This window comes from Macrobrachium rosenbergii, chromosome 4 (assembly GCF_040412425.1).
Source record: "Macrobrachium rosenbergii isolate ZJJX-2024 chromosome 4, ASM4041242v1, whole genome shotgun sequence".
Classification (NCBI taxonomy): Eukaryota; Metazoa; Arthropoda; class Malacostraca; order Decapoda; family Palaemonidae; genus Macrobrachium; species Macrobrachium rosenbergii.
This window is the reverse complement of record NC_089744.1, coordinates 50,889,728-50,914,243: the sequence shown is the minus strand read 5'-3', so window position 1 is coordinate 50,914,243 and position 24,516 is coordinate 50,889,728. Positions and strand designations below refer to the sequence as shown.

At 38.2% G+C, this 24,516-nt stretch overlaps 1 protein-coding gene across 8 annotated transcripts in view; it reads right to left on the bottom strand.

The window, feature by feature from the left end:
* The window catches only part of LOC136834331 (major facilitator superfamily domain-containing protein 1-like), a 126,828-nt gene that overhangs the window by 10,856 nt on the left and 91,456 nt on the right, over window positions 1-24,516 (bottom strand). For 6 of the 8 annotated variants that reach the window (XM_067096856.1, XM_067096830.1, XM_067096872.1 and 3 more), the window contains exons 8-10: window positions 16,522-16,735; window positions 7,198-7,295; window positions 2,757-2,869 (exon numbers count right to left, since the gene is read on the bottom strand). In XM_067096856.1, coding sequence (XP_066952957.1) covers window positions 2,757-2,869; window positions 7,198-7,295; window positions 16,522-16,735 — 425 coding nt within the window. Of the gene's footprint in view, window positions 1-1,786; window positions 1,915-2,756; window positions 2,870-7,197; window positions 7,296-16,521; window positions 16,736-24,516 lie in introns of all 8 variants that reach the window. The other 2 variants (XR_010851757.1, XR_010851758.1) reach the window with 1 other exon arrangement.

Below are 24,516 nucleotides of genomic sequence, written 5' to 3'. Positions count from 1 at the left end.
CCATCTTGATGAGTGACAGTGTGGCTGACAATAAAATCGAAGTCATCCTTGGAATACCCTCCTTTAAAAGTATTTACAGGGTTCAAGATCCTTAGGGTTGAAGATGTTAGAAGTACCCAGCATGTTATCAGAGCCTCTACTACTTCTGCCATTTATGTGGAGCTTACCACTGACTAGGATGGCTTCAGTTGCTATGGTGAATAATTCAAGTCCTGCCTCAGGTGTTGGGTGAAAGGTCTTCTAGCCTTTGCTCTGTGGCAGACAAGAATTTTCTGGCCTTAGCTCTCTGGAAGAGACCTTTTGTTAAAATTAATTGTACAAAAGATGATCTCGTTGGCCTAGGCCATACCTCAAAAAAGGAAGCCAACTCTTGCATCATCCAAGCTGCTCTGACACAACTTGAATGGACATCTACATCAAGCAAACTAAGTTCCAGGACCATCTGAAATGAGCCTTCTTTACAGTGACCACAGCAGCAGAGGACAAGGGCATCACAAGACTACTCAGACAAGACCTCACAGGCTGTGGCAAACATTTCCTTTTAAGATGGCTTGTGAGAGGCTTGCCATGAATAGAAAATCACACCTATATAGAACAAAACAAGCAAAGAACAAGATTAAAAATATAAAACAAGTGTTCACCTAAAGCAAAGGCTGTTCCTTACGTGGGCTACTTTTATAAGCCTTCCTCTTTAACACAGGTGTTGGCAAGTAAAAGTTTACAAAAAACAAAGAATAATTCCAGCTGCTCTCATCTAAACTGAAGATCCATGACTATAATGACAACTATTACTGCTGACTAGAGTGGCCAGAATAAAAGTCCCCTCAATAGTCATTATCTTTAAAAGGAAGCATCTTGAAAAACAGCATTGGGAGACTGAAACCTCAGCATATACCACCACATCAGATGGGAACCCCATAAAAGGCTTGCTTATATTGACCAGGGCTGAAGAGGAAGTGTTCCAGCCTAGGAAGATGAAGAATTAAAAGCTTCCAAAGAGCAAATGGAAGAGGTTATGCTCGCATTTAATCACAGTACAAGTAGTATAAAGATCAACATCAGACAAAAGCAGATGTCTTTGTTTGTAAAAAAATAATTCTCTGTAAAAATAAAAGTTGTTGCCATACTAACAAGAGCTATAGCAGGCAAGGATACTGATATAATTCCTCAAAACTAATGTCCAGCTCTACTGAAAGGGGAATAAGAGGACAAAGTACCACCAAGTATAGAAAATGGGGAAAGGCAGGAAGCAGGGGGAGAGAAGTGTCAGCAAGACCTGGCATCCCTGCCTCACACGAAACAGTCTCAACACCTAATACCATTCCCAGAATGGTAAAGCCTTGGACAATCAGATAGATAGAAATGCATCTAGTTTATAATCAACACTGAGAATTCCATAACAATGACAGTACTAAAAAGGGAAATATATGCAGAGGTGGAAGAAAGGGACTTGCCAACAGCCGCAGAGAAATGGAAAAAAAGGTTGAACAGGTACACTACATAGAGAAAGATAAATGAATGACAAGGATTTAGAATAAAAAGTAAAATAAGAGATACTGATTCAACTATCAACTTACTACAGACACATTATTTCTTAATAACACTGTCTAATCTTATACTATTTGTCCTAGCAGTGCTAACATCATTATAATAGGTAATTATGACAGTTAAGTTGAAATGATAATAAGATTGAGATTTACCAACAATGATCCTTTGGCTACTGCACTAAACAGTTATCGGAACATGGTACACTAGAGGAAGGTGACGGAGGGCACAAAACACTCACCCCAAGAACTGAACCGGTTCCCTGGTAGCGGACTCTTCCAACTGTCACAGGGCAGTCCTAAGTTTGGGCTATAAAGACAAGGGCAACGACACCTTACCTCTCAAAGAGATCGCTCTCTAGGGGGGGACCTGGAACGGTTCCCAAAAATGCATTCCATTAAAGTTTTGATTGCCAAGATCAGGTTAACATCCTTGTCTAACTACTAAATACACTTTCCTGAACTGAAAGAAAAGTGGAAGGTGGAACTAAAGACGAAGTCTCAGGTCTAGGTCTAAGGAAAGAGCCAGAGGATGTGCACAGACAATTGAAGTCATGGGTTCATGGGAAAAGGAGAAAAGACTGATCTACGCCCTAACCTAGGTATCTGCTTTCTCATGCAATCTGCTTCCCTTGTCTTTTTATGTCTAAGAAACTTTAGCATAAAGTCCTCTGACCTATCCCTAGATTCCTCACACTTATTCTAAAGATCACACACTACACCCCTGCACCTGGCACAAACAGTGTCTGTCTAATTCAAAGTTAAACATCCTATTAACACAGTAATCACTTCCTCAGAACCTAAGAAAAACAAACGTAAAATACCATGAAAGCAGTAAACGGCCAAAACAATAAAATACCAACAGCTAACCTCTGTAGCAGCAAGGAGAATTCTGATATAAACTAAAATATGTGAAACACACCTGGTTGAGAACAGGTGAACTAGACAGTCATCCTGGTCAGTCGAGTGATCTTTTTTGTTTTGAATGCTGACATGCATATTGGCACCGAGATATAGCTATCTTTAACAATAGGTAGGATTCACCCCAAATAAAATAAGTTATGACAGCCAAATAATTAAATGGTACGCAACTGAGGCAAAATGACAAAAAACAGACTGAAAAGGTATCTATAACATATTTATATGCAAATAAGAAGAAAAATAATAAGTAAGATACATGGGTAAACTGGAACTAAAAACTGTTAATCTTACCACAAAGCCAAATAATGTAGAACATCTCCAGAATGAGATACCCATTTACATCTACAATATACCCAGCAAGCATATTGATGAGTGCTAAGCCCAAGTTCTGGATACTCTGCATCCTGGAAGATAAAAACATACAATAAGGGATCAAAGATCATTACTTTACACAAATAGCATACTGTACAGTAAATCTTCTTCTCCTTTTAATGTACTTGTTTTCCAATTTGTATCGGGTAGCACGATACCTTCTTTTGAAGGACTTTGATTTGGCTTTGGGGTAGACTGTAGTCTCGATTGGCTGCCCTGCCTGTCATCGCCTAGACCCCGGTAGCGTATGTACATGTATTGTACCAGTCACCAGCGCCCTTTCTCCCAGCAGCGAGGAGTTGTTGCGTGGTTAGGTCTTGTTAATGTGTATATTATCATACCAAATGTCTCATAAATTTTTTTACCAAGTAGCTGAATATGACTATGGGGATAACCACAAGACTCATTTTTTACACCGGGTTGACACTAAGATTTAGAAAAACCAAAAGTTAACAGCCACATAGGAAGAGAAAAGCAATGGATGGATGAGGCTCTAGAGACAATAATGTATAATGAAATATGACAAATTTTTCAATTAATGTGTATTTTTCAAAGCTAACAAATCTACGGTCTTAACGTGAGGATAGACTCACCTTTGGTGGGAGGAAAGCGAAGTCTTGAACTGACTGGTGGTTCAGCCAAAACAAACACCTTAATAGATAATAGTACGCAAAGAAAAATGACATACAGTAATTAACACCTTAGACTGAAGTGGAGAGTCAAATGCTATACAATAAGGCAATATATTTATAGATCAGACAAACAACACCTGATAAGAAATATAAAGAGGACAAAACTTGACTTAAAAAAGCTCCCATGTTAACCCAAAGCAAAAGCTGGGCTGACAAGTATACAGACTGAAGTGGAGTCAAAGGTAACTGTTACTGTGTACAGTACAGTAAGGCAATATATTTATTGATTAGACAAATACCTGATAAGAAATATAAAGAGGGCAAAACTTGACTTCAAAAAGATCCCTTGTTAGCCCAAAGCAAAACCTGGGCAGACCAAGCATAAATTACTTGAATGAATCACAAGAATGATGAGTTTATTTTCAAAAGTACAAGTGAGGAAAATGTATGAGGAAAAGCATATGAACATAAAGTAATGAAAGGCACAAAAAAGTACAAGTGAGGAAAATGTATGTGGGTGAGAAGTAATCAAAGAAACATCACATTAACGAGGAGCACAGCAATAATTCTTGGATAACCCTCCGAAAGCATGCAAATAATTGATATTTTCCTTCCTTTTTGAACTTGGAATCCACATTGGGCCTTTCCTCCTTGCAAGATCTTTCAAGTGGGTGCAACTGGATTTATTTACACCAACTATGACTATTTTGTGATAAACCGATTCTGTTATGTTTAGTACAGTGCTACCTGTTTGTTGCAATTGCAAACCTAAATACTGAGTTGGAGGCTAAGCCACATAATTGGCTTCCATAGTCAAAAATAGTAACATCAGGGTTGAACTGTGTCAGCACCAAGTTATTATATGTGGCAGATTTTTTATCAGGATTAATAACTTTTTTCTTTTTGCTTTAATATAGGCAATGCAATCTTCCAAGTTCAAGTGTTTATCAAAGAATAAAACTCAAAACTTACCATTTGGCAAATAATTATAGTCGTTTCTAATAACCACTCCTTTGATTTTGTTGTCTGAAAGACATTTCTTTTGATGGCTACTTTGTTAATGAAAAAAAAAGGTCAAGTTTTAGTGATGATACTCTTCAGTCTGTTTTGAGAACATTGATCAACTGGTTCCAAAGTCAAGTTTTAGTGATGATACTATTCAGTCTGTTTTGAGAACATTGATCAACTGGTTCCTGTAAAGTGCATCTTGCATTGTTTTTTCTTGTTTTTGTAGTTTTTTATATAAGGCTCTAGAGTCTTATATGTGATTGAATTCTCTGCACGGAGGAGTCTTGAAATTTCTAGTTCCATTCAGTGGTCACCAAGATTTGATTGAATTCATTGTCACGGTTTGTACGTTACGAAAATCCAACTCAGTAAGTTACACTTAAAGGATGTATGTACCATTCTTTAATAGGATGCTCTAGGCTTTCACCTAGATATACACATGTGCTAGCACCCTGAGGGCTGTCAGCCCTTCAAGATCAGACGAAGTACTAGAAACATAGCTTCACATACATTCACCTCTCTCAACCATGTAAGTGACCAAAATTCTACAGGTGAGAAGGCATACCATTCAACCTCAACCTCCATCCTGGTGTAAGTACAGTAAACCCCCCGTATTTGCGTTCTCATGGTTCGCGGACTCACGCATTCGCAGTATTTTTCACTGAGAAATAGTCACTAATTACTGTATTTTCATATATTTTTCATGAATAAATGCACTTTTTGTGATAAAACTATTAAAACACTCAGGTATAAGCATTTTAACAGGGTTTTTCTTTGTTTAAGCTATCAAAATGGGCAGTTCTAAGTGTTTTTAGATGGGTTTTAAGCATTCGCGGATTTGACCTATTCGCGGGGGGGGTGTGGGACGCATCCCCCGCGAATACGGGGGGTTCACTGTACAGTCAAATCATAATCAAAGCCATGTTGTCATCTATACATGGGAAAAAAGGAAAATTAGAGTATTAACAGAGGTTCAGTCTTAGTTCAGATTTTCTCAATTGGTCTTCGCAGTAAGACAGTACAGGTTCACAATTCCTTATCCAAAACCCTTGGGACCAGCAGTGTTTTGGTTTTTGGATTTTTTCATATTTCAGAACTAGAGCCTGCTCCAAAAATACATAAGCACAGTTTACTTCCAACAAAAACATGCTATAAAACTCTAAAATATACAGCATCAAAAAGAACTGTAATTTACATACATACTTGTGTATCATGCAATCATTAAAATTTTGTCCTAGAACATAATTTCATCACATATATGTATAGGGCAAGGTGCATTTTTAGGATTAAATGAAGCTTTGCTCAATGTGCAAGTTCTTTTTCAGTAGATTATATTGGGCTAGGCTTATTATGCCTGTCTCAGTTTCGGTAGATTCCACTGATAATGCATATCATATCTACGTTAGCTTTTAACTAATTAATAGGCCTAGAGGCAAAAGTTCAGTACGGTAAATGCAAAACTTATAGTACATTCAACCAGGCTTAAACTTGTGGCTTATCTAAGAATTCATTACTATTTCTTATAATTAACAACCCCTTACTTTAACATACAAAACACTGGCATAAATAACAGCAAGGACTGGCAAAAACAATCGAATCAATATAGTTTGCTGATGTTAGTTACTGTCTCTAATATTGAGAGACAGCTGTTTTCCCATGATAGTTACTGAAATTAAAACAATAAAACATGTTTATTAAGAGTTATGTTACAGTTGTCAACTTTTTAAAAACTTGCTAATATTCAATGATGATTTCCATAAATAAAAATAAATATACTGTTATTCATCTTTCATGCAATGGAGAAGAAAGTATACCACAAAATTAAAGGTTGTAGATGTCCCTGAAGAAACGAATGATGTGCATATTGCACATTATTTTGGAAATGGCAAAAGCAACATCTGAAACTGGCAAAATCACACCTTTACTTCATTTAATTTACTGCATTCATAATAAAGTAAGTTACATTTTTTAACAAAGCTTTGATAATTTAAATTATGTTTCATTTGGCAACTAATGGCAGTGTTTGATGTCAATAAAATGCAATCAGCTGGTGATCTTAAGAATATAAACAATACCAGAATGCAAAAGGCACACTATCGCTATGTTCATATTGTATAATACAATAACAGTATGATGATAACAAAAGAAATATAATTGGATACAAAATAAAACAACAGTTTTATTAAAATTATCGTTAATCTCAATGCAACTGCATTATTTGCCTTTTAGAAATGGATATCTGTCTGTGTACCAACATAATCAGGCCCATTAGTTCTATCTCTCACACATACACACAAACATACACAGGTTAAAAATTGTTTCAGACAGTCACAGGACATTATCACATTAAAAGGGGGCTATAAACAGCATTACAGTTCATTCATCTTAATACCTGATGACGACGCTCTACCCTCCATAAGCAAAGTTTTGGTTTTTGGAGCTTTTTGGTTTTTAAAACTTTGGCTAAAGGACTGTAAACCTGTATCTACAAGGAAGAAACCTACCCACTCTCAATCCCCAGTTCTTCCTTGCATCATGCCAGCCCCCAACACTTCAACAAAGTGCATGTGTGGGTCCCCAAGGATGCCAAATAATCAGACTTTACTCTTACTATATACTACATATACATCAGAAGAAGAAACTGCATGCATCTAAAGGCATGGAAATGTTCTTTCTATTAACTTCTACATGTACAGAACACAATAAACTTTATAACTTACATTCCATAAGCAGAACCCAACTGATTTTCAGGTATGACCAAGGACACCATTGGCCACAGAGAGCTTGCCAATAGAGAATATGCCAATCCCAAAATACTCTGCAAAGAGATGAATAAATGTCATCCACGGAAAGACAAGGCTTTCTGCATAGTATTTATCTCAAGCATTTTTGATGAAAATTACATCCATCATTTAAAATACGTTTATGTGTATCTCTCTTGCCAAAAGAGAATATGCCAACCACAAAATACTCTGCAAAGAGATGAATACATGTCATCCATGGAAAGACAAGGCTTTCTGCATAGTGTTTATCTCAAGCGTTTTTGATGAGAATTACATCCATCATTTAAAATATGTTTATGTGTATCTCCAAGTATTGATAAGTACTACCGATTGATTTAAATATACCTACACTAAATGCACAATAATTAAAACAAGTACTGTACTGCAGTTTTATGAAACTATTTACAAAAAATGCAAAAACTAACATCTTAGAGCAATGCCAAAATAGAGATAATATTTACCTTTAATCTAACGCAGTACTGCATTTTTACCTAAAAAAAGAGCAGTTTTCAAATCTTCCTTGAGAACATCTTTTCTTACTCCTTGGAAATTAACCATCAACTGTAGTACTTTCTTTCAAACATTAATAATGCACATTTCTGTATCAGTAGTCTCATTAATAAAAACTGTAAAATAATTAAGAAATATGACACTTACATTACTGCATTAACCAATGTACTATACACAGTTATAAAGATATTTTTCTATATGCTTCAATTTACCAACACTCAGTAAATGAAGTAGTAAGTATTTACTCTTGTGCACTCAGTAAATGAAGTACTAAGTATTTACTCTTGTTCACACTGTCTATTAATTGTCACATCACTTTACCGACATTGAATCACTTTTCCATAATTAAGATTAATTTGTTTCAGGCTTCACCCATCAGGTTCAACATCAGATACTATTTTAAACTTGTACATAAACTACCATTCAATGTAACGCCTTTGAAAAATTCAAACTAGACCTGCTTTTCTCTTACTAAAACTGAACTGAAAACCCAGTAAAACAAATGAACATATTCCTAGGTAACATCAGTGCATCAATCCTTTAATATACTGCTAAGCACAAACTCTAATTCTTAGTCTTAGAAAGATTTCAGGACAAATAAAATGGGTAAATGCACAATTCAGCATGAAGATTCAAAGTGAGGCACTTGCACTGCCTTGCAATACAAACCTTGAGTACAGCATTACATACCATTAACACCCTAGCACTCCGTCTCAACCACCATGTATGAGATGCTACTTTAATAAACCTGTGATCGATGCTTTATCAAAAATAAATCAACTACTCTCTAAACTAGCAATATCCAAATTTCTCATAATGTCAATAGTAACTCAAATTAGTTTCTTTTTTAGTTGTGGCCATGAAACTGTCCTCTAGTGTTAATAAAAGTATTTTCTGTCTCTTTTTCATGTTTATTGTACATACTAGCATCTTATTCTGTACAGAAACAGTGAACATTTACTGATACAGTCTTACCTACTTGTATTTCTTTGTCATGTTGAAAAAAGTATTTGCATTTCAGAAAACAGTATCCCTTGCTCCTATTTCTGCCTAAATGTAAAGCATTGCTAATAATTGCCAAAAACACAGATATTTATATTTTCTCCTCAAATATTACATTGTAGCCTAGTTATTGATTGTATCTTGCATAAGTCATTCACTCCTCAACTGGAGACAAAATTATTCATTAACCATCCAAAAAAATTATGTACAATTTTCAATCATAACCTGGTGCTTTCATTCCCCCAAGTTTCCTTATTATTGATTCCAATGGGAAAACTGTCAATTCATCCATATGCACATTCAGCTCTGTCATATTCTGGTATATCAATCAAATTATCCATATCAAATATCTTTTGCTAAAAAAAAAGTCCTGCCCAGCATTGTCTTTCTTCTTTTGACAGATATTATCTCATTTTCTTTTCACCAACTAATATTTCATTAACTCATTGGGTTACCCTAACACCAATGCCACTTCCAGAACAGATAGCTCTGTCAACATCATCAACCTTTGTACAGATATTTTCACCTACCTCCTATTGATCTCCTTTTAACTTCACTAATGAAATTTGAGTAATCAGCACATTCTACTAAGCATTTTTAATCTCCATCCTGAAATTTGTTTTCATGTACCTTTTGCTTTTGGGTTTTCTTTTTTGTATCCAATATCTAAGCTTTCCATCTTATTACCACATATCCCAGTACTTCTTTTCCAGCATACTGATATACATTTATTGTCTGCTACTCCTCAGATATGGTTTCTAGAACTACAAATCTATTTTGATGTTCAACTTCAAAAGCCTCTTATGTTCATCTTCAAGAAGCTTTACACCTACATACTCTGTTAACTCTTTTGTTGGGTTAATTTATGTTCAGCTTTAGTATGGCAATGACAAACTGATGATCATTATCAACATCTACTTCCCTGTTGCTCTTAACATTCTTCTCTGTGTTCTTTTCCTTTCTATTGCTAGCTATACTTCCTATTTGGTTTCTGTGACTGTAATCAGGATGTGTCCAGTGGATGGATATCCTTTTAACCCTTTAACGCCGACTGGACGTATTTTACATCGACAAAAGTTGTCTGTCGGGTGCCGAGTGGATGTAAAATACGTTGACTACAAAAATTTTTTTAAAATATTTGTGGAAAAATACTTATAGGCCTCGTTTGCGAAAAATTTTAAATCACGCGCCTTGAGGGATGCTGGGAGTTCACGGATCACACTGTTGTTTTGTTTACAAGCGTGACCCAGCTGCGCATATGCGAATTTCTTTCTTATCCCAAAAGAAAGCATCAGCTAACTCTGCTGAAAATCTCAGAAATTCTTTAGTCATTTTGTCATAATTTTTGCACCATTTTCTATTAGCCTTTACATAAAGTTTTATATATGAAAATGTGTGCAATTTCATGTAGAATACAACAAAAAATAACTCATGGTTGTAGCTTTTATCAATTTTGACATATTTTCATATAAATAACGATAAGTGCCAAAATTTCAACCTTCGGTCAACTTGGACTCGACCAAAATGGTCGAAAAATTTAATTGTAAGCTAAAACTCTTACATTCTACCAATATTCAATCATTAACCTTCATTCTGCAACAAACGGGAAGTCTCTAGCACAATATTTCGATTTATGGTAAATTTTTGAAAAAACTTTTATGTCCACGCGTTACGAATTCATGCATCATTTTGTGATAATATTTTCTCTGTGTTGCTTTGATCGTTTTACAATTTGTTATATACCAAAATCATCGCAATTTAGTGTACATTACAAAGAAAAAAAAATAACTCATTAGCTTCAACTGTTTTGCTCACAGTGCGATTTGTATACAATTACAGGCAGTCCCCGGTTTACGACGGGTCCGGCTTACGACATTCCGAGGTTACGACGCTTTTCAAATATATTCATCAGAAATTATTTCCCAGTTTACGACGCACGTTCCAGGGTTACGACGCGTCATACGCCGATCCGACGGAAGAAATATGGCTCCAAAACGGCAGAATAATCAAAATTTTGAGGTTTTTTGATGAAAAACTCAATAAAACTGTGGTTTACATCGTTTTCAATACACCCAAAGCATTAAAAGTAAGATTTTCTTAGGATTTTTGACGATTTTCGACGATTTTTCGGTTTACGACGATTTTCGGTTTACGACGCGGCATAAAAACGGAACCCCCGTCGTAAACCGGGGACTGCCTGTATACATGAAATTTTTTTTTTGCGCTGTCATATATTCCAATATTTATATATGATGATGATATTTTTTTCATTTCTGATGGTTGCATACCAAATTTCAAGCAATGAGAAAAGAAGGAGCCACAAATGAACTCTTAATCTTAAAAACTAAGCGTGCTGTGATTTTTTGAAAAAAACTTACTTTCCGCTTCGGTGCTAACTCTCAAACCCTGCCGGCATATGGCAGACACTTTTGTAAATAGAGGCTCGCCGTTTAAGGGTTAATGGAAAAGAGTACTGCCAATTACCTAATTATATGCAGCATAAAAATTTCAACCCATTTTTGTTTTCAGTCTCTCAGTGGCCTTCCTTACCCATAACATCCTATATACTATACGATACCTTCACTTCACTGACCAAATTTTGCATTCATATCAGACAATTCTCATGTCTTTTTCTGTTACCTTCATCTACAGCATTTGGTAATTCTATATAAAATTCATCTTTTATTTCTTCAGAGTTTATTTGTGGGTGCATAGCATACTATAACACTGTATACCACACTTCTGATTTCGTAAGCAGTAAGCTACTGGTCCCTGCTGTCCAGTTAGTCAATGCCTTTTCGGCATCTGGTGTTATGAGTATAGGTAGTCCCTGGTTAACGGAGGGGGTTTTGTTCCCAGCCAAGCGCCGATAACTGAAAATCGCCAATAAAGGGATTTTGACGAAGGAAAAATCTATTTCTGGAGAGGGGACCGTGTCACCCGATGAAAAAGTCCATTCAGCACTTATTTCTAGGTAATTCCGTTGCTAGATACCAGAGAAAGCTAAATGAAATGCTGGAGTTACTACCCCAGAGCGAGCTCCATCAGATGGAGTCGTGTATGGAAAAAAAGGGTGAACTACAAAAACACGGAACCTTATCCTATAGAGATCCCAAGGTCAAAAGTCCCACAGGAGGTGCCGTTACAAACCCATGCACCACTCATGGACAGCACACAAAAAACACCACTAGCCGCATTCCATGAAAGCATCACCCCACCAGAATGATGTTTACTATGGGAGGGACATGACACATGATGGAGGTGGGTCATCGGGTGACACGGTCCCCTCTCCAGAAATAGATTTTTCCTTCACAAAATCCCTTTTCTGGATCGGGTCCCGTGTCAGCCGATGAAAAATTAACAGAGAAATAAATATCATTCTTGAACTAAAGAGATAAAAATTCTAAGGGGACAGAAGACCGAAGGTCCAAAAGAAATTTTTAATCACTAGTAACAATAACAATAATGTACAAAAGAAACTGATGTTAGCTTAAAATTAACATGACAATGTGAAAAATATACATAAACAAAACAACTATACAATATTGAAAACCTTGTAACTTAAATGTGTCATTTATACAAACACATGGATAACACAGCCAGGTGAGAAGTCAAGGCAAGCCTGACTGAAATGACCGTAAGGGGATAACTGAGGCAGTGGAGGAGGAAATGACTAGGAATCAGAAAGGGAACCAGAGGGAGGAACAACGTTCCCTGCCGCGACTGCTGAGAATTTAAGAGCTTCTAAGGATTTCAAATAGTGACGTTTGAAAACCAAGGGTGACTTCCAACCGGTGTACCTGGTAAGATCCGTGAAATTCATGTAATGAAAGTAATTAATGGAGGTGGCCACAGCTCTAATATCATGAACTTTTGGGACTGAGTCAGGGTTAGCCTGCTTGATAAAGTAAAGGATCTGTTGTCTAATAGCAGACATAGAGAGATTACCCCCTCCTTCCCTGATAAAGAGAGGCCCAGAAGAGATGTGAGAGGACCTGTCTAAATAAGCCCTCAAAGTATGAACTGGGCACAGGGACAGGTCTAGAGGCAGAGGGAGAATTTTCCAAGGCGACCACCTATGCTGCGGATCTTCATTTTTGGCCAGGAAGGTAGGGTGAGGAATCAGCAAAACCTCCCCTGATGGAAGGAAGTCGACGTGGTTGGGTTCCTAGAGAGTGCAGACAGCTCTGAAATTCTAGCACCCGAAGCCAGGCTAACTAAGAACAACGTTTTCCTCAACAAGGAAAGGTAGGGGCAGGACTGATTATCGATACCTGAGGCTAACTTCAACACGTCATTTAAAAACCAGGAAACCGTATGTGGACGGATTACTGGCCTCAGACGTGCACATGCTTTAGGGATGGAAGAAAAGTAAGGGTCTGTGAGGTCAATTTTGAAACCATACAAGAACACTTTTTGTAAAGCCGACTTGACTGTAGTAACAGTACTAGCGGCTAAACCCTTCCCAAACAGTGATCTAAAAAAGGAGATTGCTAAATTTATGGTCATTACTGTAGCCTCAGATTCTCTTAAAAGAGTGCTAGTTTCTTAATTGCTGAGTCGTACTGACGAAGAGTGGAGACCAACGCTTATCTGATTCCAAGAACATGGTATTGACAGGATCAACGTTAGCATCCCTTTGAGCATAAACTTCATAAAGTCCACAAAGCCAGGGCATTTTGGATTTTTGAGGAAGCTGACACAGTCTGAGTTTGTACTACTTGTGTTAGTTTCGGACTGGGGATTCGGATGTGGCGAAGTTTCAGTTCTAGTAGAAGAGGAAACCAGCTGCTCTTTGGCCAGTAGGGAGCCACTAGAGCTACTTGACCCTTGAACGTCCTCAGTTTGTGAAGGACCTTTAACAAAAAGTTCACTGGAGGGAACAGATAGATCACCTTCCACCTGTTCCAATCCAATGACATTGCGTCCGTGAAAAGAGCTTAAACGCTTATCGGCAAAAATAAACCACTTACTGACGCCGATAAACCGCTTGCTGACACTGATAACCCCCTTTCCGATGCCGATAAACTACTTACCGTCGCTGAAAATCTAGCTAATGACATCACTAGCCAAGCACTGTAAAACCGAAATGCCGTTAACCGACGCCGCCAATAAGCGAGGACTGCCTGTATGCCTATTTTTTCTCTGCCTATTGCATCTGCTCTTCCTGAATAAATATACATGTTACTCCTTTCAACCCCTCCTTTCCCATTCGTTTACATCATGATGCACAAACTGCTATGATGTCTAGTCTGTAACTGACTGACAAGGAGTACAGGCAGTCGCCAGTTAACAGGGGGTTCCGTTCCTGGCTGAGTGCCGATAAACGAAAAATATTTATTAACCGGAACATCACATTAATTATGGTAATAAATGGCGTTTACAATGCCATAAGTGCTGATAAACTGCTTACCGATGCCAATAAACCACTTACCAGCGCTGATAACTGCTTACTGACGCCCATAAACCACTTACCAATGCTGATAAACTGCTTACCTGCGTCGAAAATCGCCTACCAATCCCGATAAACTGCTTACCAGAGATGAAAATCACTTACTGATGCTGATAAACTGCTTACTGACACCACTAAAATGCTTACCAGCACTGAAAATCGCTTACCGACACCAATAAACTGTTTACCAACATCAATAAACAGGTTAAAGGCGCCAAAAATCTGGTTAACGACGTCATTAGCCAAGCATCGTAAAACTGAAACACTGTTAACCGATACCATCAGTAAATTGCCATGTCTTTAATGTCGAAGAGTAGGTAAACCAATTTGGTTGCGTGATAACTGCTAAGTTTTTTATACCATCAAAAAGGTAGAATTAAAATAGAATACAGTATTTAAACAAATATGAAGGAAAATTCAATATTTAAGGAAATTGGATATAGGTTATACAACTGAGTGTTTAATGGTTTTAAGTTACATAGGCCTAGAAGGAATGGTAATGACAAGTGAGATCCAAATGCATAGAAAACTGAACAGAGTTACTGGTCCTTTTAGGGCTATACTAAATATCAGGATGTGTACAGCAAACATGAACTGAAACTGGCTGGAGTAATCCCTTTTTTTAAATATATGGAATAAACATAATTTACTGTTGTTCTTTAATTATATTCAAAAGGATCTACTGTACTGTCTTATCATTTGATGTTGTTGTTCTTTAATTATAATTAAAGTGTTATTAGTTAATTTTTCCTCCCATACAAATTTTTTTCTTTTTGAATTTTAATATTACTTCTTACTCACCATCAATATTATCTACTGAACCATTACAATGTTAATTATATATGGAAATACATTATTTTTGTTTTACCTCACCATGAAAGCAAAAATTTCTCTCTAAGGGAAGTGAATCATTTAATCCTCAACCATATAGACTCAGAATTTATGTCAAATAGACAATTCTAGAAGGCTATTCAACACTGTAATGGTCAATGATATAATTGCATAACAATTGTAAATGAATATATTCATTATGAGAACCTAAAAGCACACAAATGCCTATTAACAAAAACCATAATGCATATTGTAAGATACTCAGCTTTTCTCAGATCAGGGAAGGTGAATAGGCCTAGCCAAACATTTATAGTTTATTATTCAACATCTTCCTCTTTTTTTATGATAAACAAAATGTAATAAAGAGTTTTTTCAACACCATACACAACACATATAGGCCTGCAAATTGAGTTTTATAATAAAACCCTCTTCAGACCAATAAGGTGTACGCAGAGACGCAAGAAAAAATTTACCGAAATACTACAGCTCTTAAAAAAATAAAAAATCACAATGGAAAGAACAATAATAATTTTATTTTTCTTTAAATGAGCATGTTGTATAGTTCCACTACCCGGGTATGGTTTGTCCACATGGTATCCATTAGCGACTGACTCATTCATTCATTTTAGATCAAGCCAGCCTTTGTGCCGGCACAGGCTCTTGCCCTATGGTAGCCTGTAATCAAGTGAATGAGGAACTGTCTCCATGGCACATCATCTGTGCATAGAATATTAGTGTCTGTGTGTGCCTACCAAGCCTGGCAAATAGTTGCCAGATACCACTAGCTGAATGCTGCCATTTACCTTCAGTCTGAAACAAAGGGAACTGATGCAATACTTTGTAACATAAGTGTACCTTGAGTTTGAGGCCATAATCCAGGTACTATCAGCTGAGCCAACTGGACTTGGTGTTCACAAAGGAGCAGAAACACAACTCCTTAAGGGTATATACATAAATATATACATATAAATAATGCAAAAGTCCAAGTCACCATATGCAAATATCTCTACAGGTGGTCCCCAGCTATTGGCAGGGTTCTGTTTCTGAGGGTGTGATGATAACCGAAAATTGCCGCTAACTGAAAATCGGCGCTTTTTCGGGCTTATCAGCGCCGAAAAGCTCCGATTTTCGGTTATCTGCACCTCTGTTAGGTATGTATTGGCACCAATACTCAATTATCAGTGCTGATAAGTGGAAATCGGCGATTTTCGGCGCCGAAAATTGCTGACTTTCATCGCTAGACAAGCGCCATAAAACTGGATCACTGTTAACCGGGAACTGCCCGTATTTTTATACCTCAGGTATATACCATGCATGTGTAATTGGCTATAGGCACTACTACTAATTACACCTTCACAGAAGTCTTAAATATTGTTAGTTACACTGTACTTACAAAAATTCTATAACTTATAAAATTCTAACAATAAAATGTTAAATACAAAACTTTTTATATATTGTTCACTTACCATTGCAATGAACGGATTCAAGAATGTAAATGCCAAAAGAACATGACATCCTAATGAAACCAAAACAGCGAAGAATATCCAGAATATATTTCGTCCAGTTATATCCACGAGCAATCCTAACAGGGGTGATGCCACGGCAGAAATTATATAAACAATGCTGCTAACACCATTAGCACTGGCCTCATCAAAATCAAACTTCCGCATGAAGAACACCCTACAAATATAAACAATTTTGAGTAAATAAGAAGTATTTATTGTTAAACCAATAAAGGCAAGAATAAGTGTATGGCCATTTGCTGACTTGAGTATAGTAATTAGCTTCACTTCAGGGAAAAAATTTTATTATACAAAATTAAATTTTCATTACAAACCCATTTAACAAAACCTACTCAAGGATGCAAAAGAACTCAGACATGTTAATCCACTTCTAAAAAAAGATTTGGAGAGACAGGCATGATGATGCAAACATCTAGTCCTTTAGATCCTCAGCAGTTAAATGGATTATTCTTTTTGAGTTTCATCCAGATGCAAAAGTAATGGGGCAGAAAGGAAGGCAATCAGATTAGAGCAATAGGTTTGTACTGAAAAATAAACTAAAATAAAAAATGACATTTGTTTCATCATTATGTGATATGGTTGTTGGCCTGGAAAACAAGGCTGGTCAGTGTGCCGATGATGCAACACTTGTGGGTGTAGTCATGTCTCCACCTATGAGAAATGAAGCTGCCTTCAGCCTCAAATGGGTCATGGACTGGATCAGGGAATGGCGTAGTCAGTGAGGTATGAGGCTGAACACCAATAAAACGAAAACATTATTGATTGACAAATCTTGTACAGATTTCCCACTCCCTACCCCCCTTCAAGTAGATGGGACTCTGATGAATAAGTCTGAAGCTTTAACTATTCTAGGTGTTATTTTTGACTAATATCTAAATTTTGAGAAACATCTAATGAAAGTTTCAGCAAACGCCACACAAAAGTTAGGTATTGTTTGTAAGGCCTCATATATTTATAACAGTGATAAAATCAATGCAACCTATTTTAGGTCATTTGTCCTTCCTTTACTACAATACTGTTCTTTGGTGTGGATGTCTGCTTCTGCCAGAGAGCTATCTCTTTTGGACAGAGTGATTCATGGTGGTAGGTTTCTGTTTCCTAATATTAGTAGTTATGACTTGGACCACAGATGGATGGTCTCTTGTTTGTCACTTTTTCACAAGCTGTATTTCAACAGAGGTCTTTAATATTCACAATTTATTCCTGATACCCTTTACCTGCTGAGAGCAACCAGTTTCACTGAACAGCAGCACCAATATGCAGTATGTGTGCCTCACTGTCGAACTTCTCAGTTCCAGAGGTTCTTTATTCCTCACACTCTTGGACTGTGGAACAGCCTCCCAGAGGATGTCCAAGCAAAGATGCAATGCATTACTACCCTAATACTATTCTCCTTGCGTTTTCATACATTTTTATCTATTTATTAATTTCTTAATTTATATTTTTTAATATGTAAGATCTCTTCTTATGTACTTCCCTTTACCTACTCTTACTTCTCCCTAATGGCCACCATATTCTTAGAAAGCTTGAATTTCAAGTCTATGGCCCGTGGGTTTGTTCCATATGCATACGTTTCATCTTCTGAATAAATAATAATAATAATAATAATAATAATAATAATAATAATAATAATAATAATAATAATAATAATAATAATAATAATAATGGCCGCCATAGCAGAGTGGTTTAGCTCATCGATGGACTGGTTAAGCAACATTGTGGCTGGTCAGTCGTTGGATGGGTGACCGCTCTCCTAGGCGCTGATTCCTTGGGAAAGGATCTTTACCATAATTTCCTCAGTCTACTCAGCTGTAAATGAGTACCTACTCTCGATGGGGTAGGGTCCAGCTATGGGTTAAAAAGCAAAACTCAGCATTGATGGGAGGAAATGAAAGAATAAATGACAACGAAGTAAATGGAACCTCTGGCAACAGAGGAGCTTTCGTCCGGCAGACAGGTATACAACCCAATCGACAGGGAGGATGGTCAGGTACTTAGAGGTCGTCATCCAGCAACTAACCACCACAACAACAATAACCAGCAACCACAGACTGGAGCTACAGAGGCAAACCAGAAGAAGAAATGGACAGTAAAAGAGAATAAGGAAATATGGAGATGCTACATCAGAAGCAGCCCGACAGAAAGAGGATACAGAAGAAGACTGGTCAATATCTGGAAAGAGAGAAACAATACCCCTCAAACAAAAGTTAAGTATACCTTAGAGAAACCAGACCACTGAGCTGATTAACAGCTCTCCCAGGGCTGGCCCGAAGGATTAGATTTATTTTACGTGGCTAAGAACCAACTGGTTTCCTAGCAACGGGACCTACAGCTTATTGTGGAATCCGAACCACATTACAACAAGAAATGAATTTCTATCACCAGAAATAAATTCCTCTAATTCTTCATTGGCCGCTCGGAGAATCGAACGCGGGCCAGCAGTGCTAGCTGAGAACGGTATCCACCCCTCCAATGAGGAACCACCCCTCAAACAGAACAGAAGCTGGCAGACCAAGTAAGGAACATAAAGAAAAAGAACTGGCTCTCCACAACAGAAAGAGAGGAACTGGAAAGAGAAGTAACACCCACCAACGAAGGACAAACAGATGAACTAAGAGACGATGATACAGAAAACGACATGAATGATGAGCTACCAAACGACACACGAGGAAACAGCAAAGATGAAACAGAGAGGTCGGAATGGGTGGAAAAGATCAGACAATGGATGAAGCCAGATACAAAAAGAACAAAGATCCCCTCCATGAAAGCCTACAACACAAAGAAAATAAGGGAAAAAATAAGTGAAGTTAATGAAATAATGAGACTAATCCACACCACCAGTATCACAGAAACATGTAACCTGGCATATGCAAGAGCAAGACTAGTAGTAAAATTCATGGGGATACAAATACCAACACCACCATCACAACCAACCCAACAGAAATCAAAACAGCAACCACCTTGGAAAAAGCACCTGGAAAAACAAATCATGGAGATGAGAGCTGACGTGAGTAAACTGAAAGAGATGGCAGAAAAGAGTCTAAGAAGCATGAAAACAAGAGAGGAACTGAATGAGAAATACAAAGTACAGGAGAAGGGACTAAACAACACAATAGAAGATATAAAACAGACGCTTAGAGCCAAAGCACATAAGATCAAATGGTACACGAACAGGAATAAAGGATACCAACAGAACAAACTCTTTGGAACCAACCAGAAAAGACTACACAGCCAACTAAGATGGGAAGACAACCACCAGGAAATTCCTGAAGTTGAACCAAGTAGGAGACTCTGGGGAAACATATGGAGCAATCCAGTATCACACAACAAACATGCAACAGTCATACACCAACTAAAGAAAATGCCCAACTGGAAAAGCCCCAGGTCCTGATGAAGTCCATGGATACTGTCTCAAAAACTTAAAGGCCCTACACCCAAGAGTAACAGAACAACAACATTGCATCACAAGCCACCATGTGCCCAAATGGATAACCACAGGGAGCACATCCTTAGTACAGAAAGACAAGAACAAGGGAAATATAGCAAGCAACTACAAGCCTATCACCTGCCTACCAATAATGTGGAAGTTACTAACAGGTATCATCAGTGAAAGGCTTTACAACTACCTAGAGGATACAAACACCATCCCCCACCAACAGAAAGGCTGCAGAACGAAGTGTAGGGGCACAAAAGACCAGCTCCTAATAGACAAAATGGTAATGAAGAATAGTAACAGAAGGAGAACCAGCCTAAGCATGGCATGGATTGACTACGAGAAAGCCTTCGCCATGATACCGCACACGTGGCTACTAGAATGCCTGAAAATATATGGGGCAGAGGAAAACACCATCAGCTTCCTTAAAAATACAACGCACAACTGGAATACAGTACTTACAAGCTCTGGGATAGGACTAGCAGAGGTTAACATCAGGAGAGGGATCTTTCAAAGCGTCTCACTGTCCCCACTACTCTTCATAGTAGCAGCCATGATACCAATGACAAAAGTACGGCAGAAGATGGATGCTGGGTACCAACTCAAGAAAGGAGACAACAGAATTAACCATCTGATGTTCATGGACAACATCAAGCTGTATGGTAAGAGCATCAAGGAAATAGATACCCTAATCCAGACTGTAAGGATTGTATCTGGGGACATCAGGATGGAGTTTGGAATAGAAAAATGCACCTTGGTCAACATACAAAAGGCAAAGAAACAAGGACTGAAGGGATAAAGCTACCAGACGGAAATAGCATCAAACACAGATGAGACAGGATGCAAATACCTGGGAATAATAGGAGGAGCAGATATAAAACACCAAGAGATGAAGGACACGATCAGGAAAGAATATATGCAGAGACTAAGGCAATACTCAATTCAAAACTCAACGCCGGAAACATGACAAAAGCCATAAACACGTGTCGTGCCCGACATTCTTTTATTCCCTTCTTACCTGCATGAGTCTTCTAAGTGCCGAAACCGTCGTTCCCAGCGTCTCTCTCCCGTCGTCGGCTGCTAACGAGTCTGCTATTTTGAAGGGAAATTATCTTAATGATATCTCTCAGAAAGGCGTAATAGAGACGAGACAGTAGTTTTCTTTGCTTAATGATGAAAGTTAACTACACTTAAGTACAAATTACGGTTACAGTTACGATTGCGAAATCACTGTTGTTAGACAGTTCAATTCAGTCTGTTTGGGAGCACAAAAGCAATGGGAGATATATCTCTCCCCCTGTTGGTGGATGGGAACTCGAATGCTCTCCTCCTGGCTTCTTGTTTCTCTGGAACCCCTGGGTTTTCTTGTAATCTACAACTCCTCCTCTTTCCAGTGTCCCATTGGAAGAATTTATCTGTAAGGCCTCCCCTCAAACAGTTGATTGGGAGGGACATTGGTGGGTGTTGTTCAAATCTCTCCTTAGAGGATTTGATTGGAAATGATCTTAGGAGGGGGTGTAAAAGACCCCTCCCTAGAATGTTTGATTGGAGGGTGTTGAATTACATCACTTTGTCCAGCCCCAATTCCATGTAAATGCCTCCTATTGAAGGCGGGGTTATAGATATGGCTGGAAATGTTTGCTTCTGACAAGGTGCTGAGTAATCCTGAGTAAGCTAAATCGCGAGGCCACAGTTTCCAGATTTTACGATGGGTTTTATGGCCCTGGGCACGATATACTAGCTCACTGTTTTGAGTTCGTGGAAGGCGGTTTACGTTAATCAGCACTTTTAATCTCTCGATGCAAAAACAACCCAGGCTAATTGTTGTTCTCTCTCTCTCTCTCTCTATTCTTTCCCTATCTAATTTTCCTAACACATGGGCATTTCCAGTAATCAGATACAGTGCAGGAGTAGTGGAGTGGACGAAGTCTGAACTCTGCAGCATAGACCAGAAAACTAGAAAACACAAGACACTACACAAAGCACTACACCCAAGAGCAAATACAGACAGACTGTACATAACACAAAAGGAAGGGGGGAGAGGGCTACTAAGCTTAGAGGACTGCGTCTACATCGAGAGCAGAACACTGGGGCAATATCTGAAAACCAGTGAAGATGAGTGGCTAAGGAGTGCATGGGAAGAAGGACTGATAAAAGTTGACGAAGACCCACAAATATACAGAGACAGGAGAATGAAAAACAGAACAGAGGAATGGCACAACAAATCAATACACGGACAGTACACAAGACAGACAAAAGAACTGGCCAGCAATGAAACATGGTAATGGCTACAGAGGGGAGAACTCAAGAAGGAAGCAGAAGGAATGCTAACAGCGGCACAAGATCAGGCACTAAGAATCAGATATGTCCAAAGAATAATAGATGGAAATAACATTTCACCCATATGCAGAAAGTGCAATATGAAAGACGAGACCATAAACCATTTAGCAAGCGAATGTCTGGCGCTTGCACAGAACCAGTACAAAAAGAGGCATGATTCAGTAGCAAAAGCCCTCCACTGGAGCCTGTGCAAGAAACACCAGCTAGCTTGCAGTATTAAGTGGTACGAACACCAACCTGAGGGAGTGATAGAAAACAATACGTCAGGCAAAGATCCTCTGGGACTATGGTATCAGAACAGATAGGGTGATACATGCCAATAGACCAGACATGACGTTGATTGACAAAATCAAGAAGAAAGTATCACTCATTGATGTGACAATACCATGGGACACCAGAGTAGATGAGAAAGAAAGAGAAAAAATTGATAAGTATCAACACCTGAAAATCGAAATAAGAAGGATATGGAATATGCCAGTGGAAACTGTACCCATAATCATAGGAACACTAGGCACGATCCCAAGATCCCTGAAAAGGAATCTGGAAAAACTATATGCCAAAGTAGCTCCAGGACTCATGCAGAAAAGTGTGCTACTAGGAACAGCGCACATAGTGAGAAAAGTGATGGACTCCTAAGGATGCAGGATGCAACCTGGAAACCCACACTGTAAAAATCACCCAGTCAAATAGGATGACTGTGATAGACACAAAAAAAAAAAAAAAAAAAATAATAATAATAATAATACCATAATACACAAAAATAAGGAAATATAGAGATGCTGCATCAGAAGCAACCCGACAGAAAGAGGATACAGAAGAAGACTGGCTAACATCTGGAAAGAGAGAAATAACACCCCTAAAAGCAGAACAGAGGCTGGCAGACCAAGTAAGGAACATAAAGAAAAAGAACTGGCTCTCCACAACAGAAAGAGAGGAACTGGAAAGAGAAGTAACACCCACCAACGAAGGACAGGAAAATGAACTAAGAGACGATGACACAGAAAACGACAGGAATGATGAGCTACCAAACAACAACACACAAGGAAACACCGAAGATGCAACAGAGAGGTCGGGATGGATGGAAAAGATCTGACAATGGATGAAGCTAGATACAGAAAGAACAAAGATCCCCTCCATGAAAGCCTACAACACAAAGAAAATAAGGGAAAAAATAAGCAAAGTTAATGAAATAATGAGACTAATCCACACCACCAGTATCACAGAAACAAATAACCTGGCATATGCAAGAGCAAGACTAGTAGTAGAACTTATGGGGATACAAACACCAACACCACCATCACAACCAACCCAACAGAAATCTAAACAGAAACCACCTTGAAAAAAGCGTCTGGAAAAACAAATCAAGGCAATGAGATCTGACTTGAGTAAACTGAAAGAGATGGCAGAAAAGAGTCAAAGGAGCAAGAAAACAAGATAGGAACTGAATGAGAAATACAAAGTACAGGAGAAGGGACTAAAAAACATAATAGAAGATATAAAACAGAAGCTTAAAGCCAAAGTACATAAGATCCAACGGTACATATAAACAGGAATAAAGGATATCAACAGTTCGGAACCAACCAGAAAAGACTACGCAGCCAGCTAAGAGGGGAAGACAACTGCCAGGAAATTCCTGAAGCTGAACCAAGTAAGAGACTGGGAAAACACATGGAGCAATCTGGTATCACACAACAAACATGCAATATGGCTCCAGGAAATCAAGGCAGAAGAAATGGGGAGAATAAAACAAAGATTCACTGAGATCATATCAGACACAGTCATACACCAACTAAAGAAAATGCCCTTCTTGAAAGCCCCAGGTCTTGATGAAGTCCATGGATACTGGCTCAAAACCTTCAAGGCCCTACACCCAAGAATAGCAGAACAGCTCCAGCATTGTAACACAAACCACCATGCGTCCAAATGGATGACCACAGAACATCCTTAGTACAGAGACAAGAAAAAGGGAAATATAGTAAGTATCTACATGCCTATCACCTGCCTACCAATAATGTGGAAGTTACTAACAGGTATCATCAGTGAAAGGCTATACAACTACCTAGAGGATACAAACACCATCCCCCACCAACAGAAAGGCTGCAGAATGAAGTGTAGGGGCACAAAAGACCAGCTCCTAATAGACAAAATGGTAATGAAGAATAGTG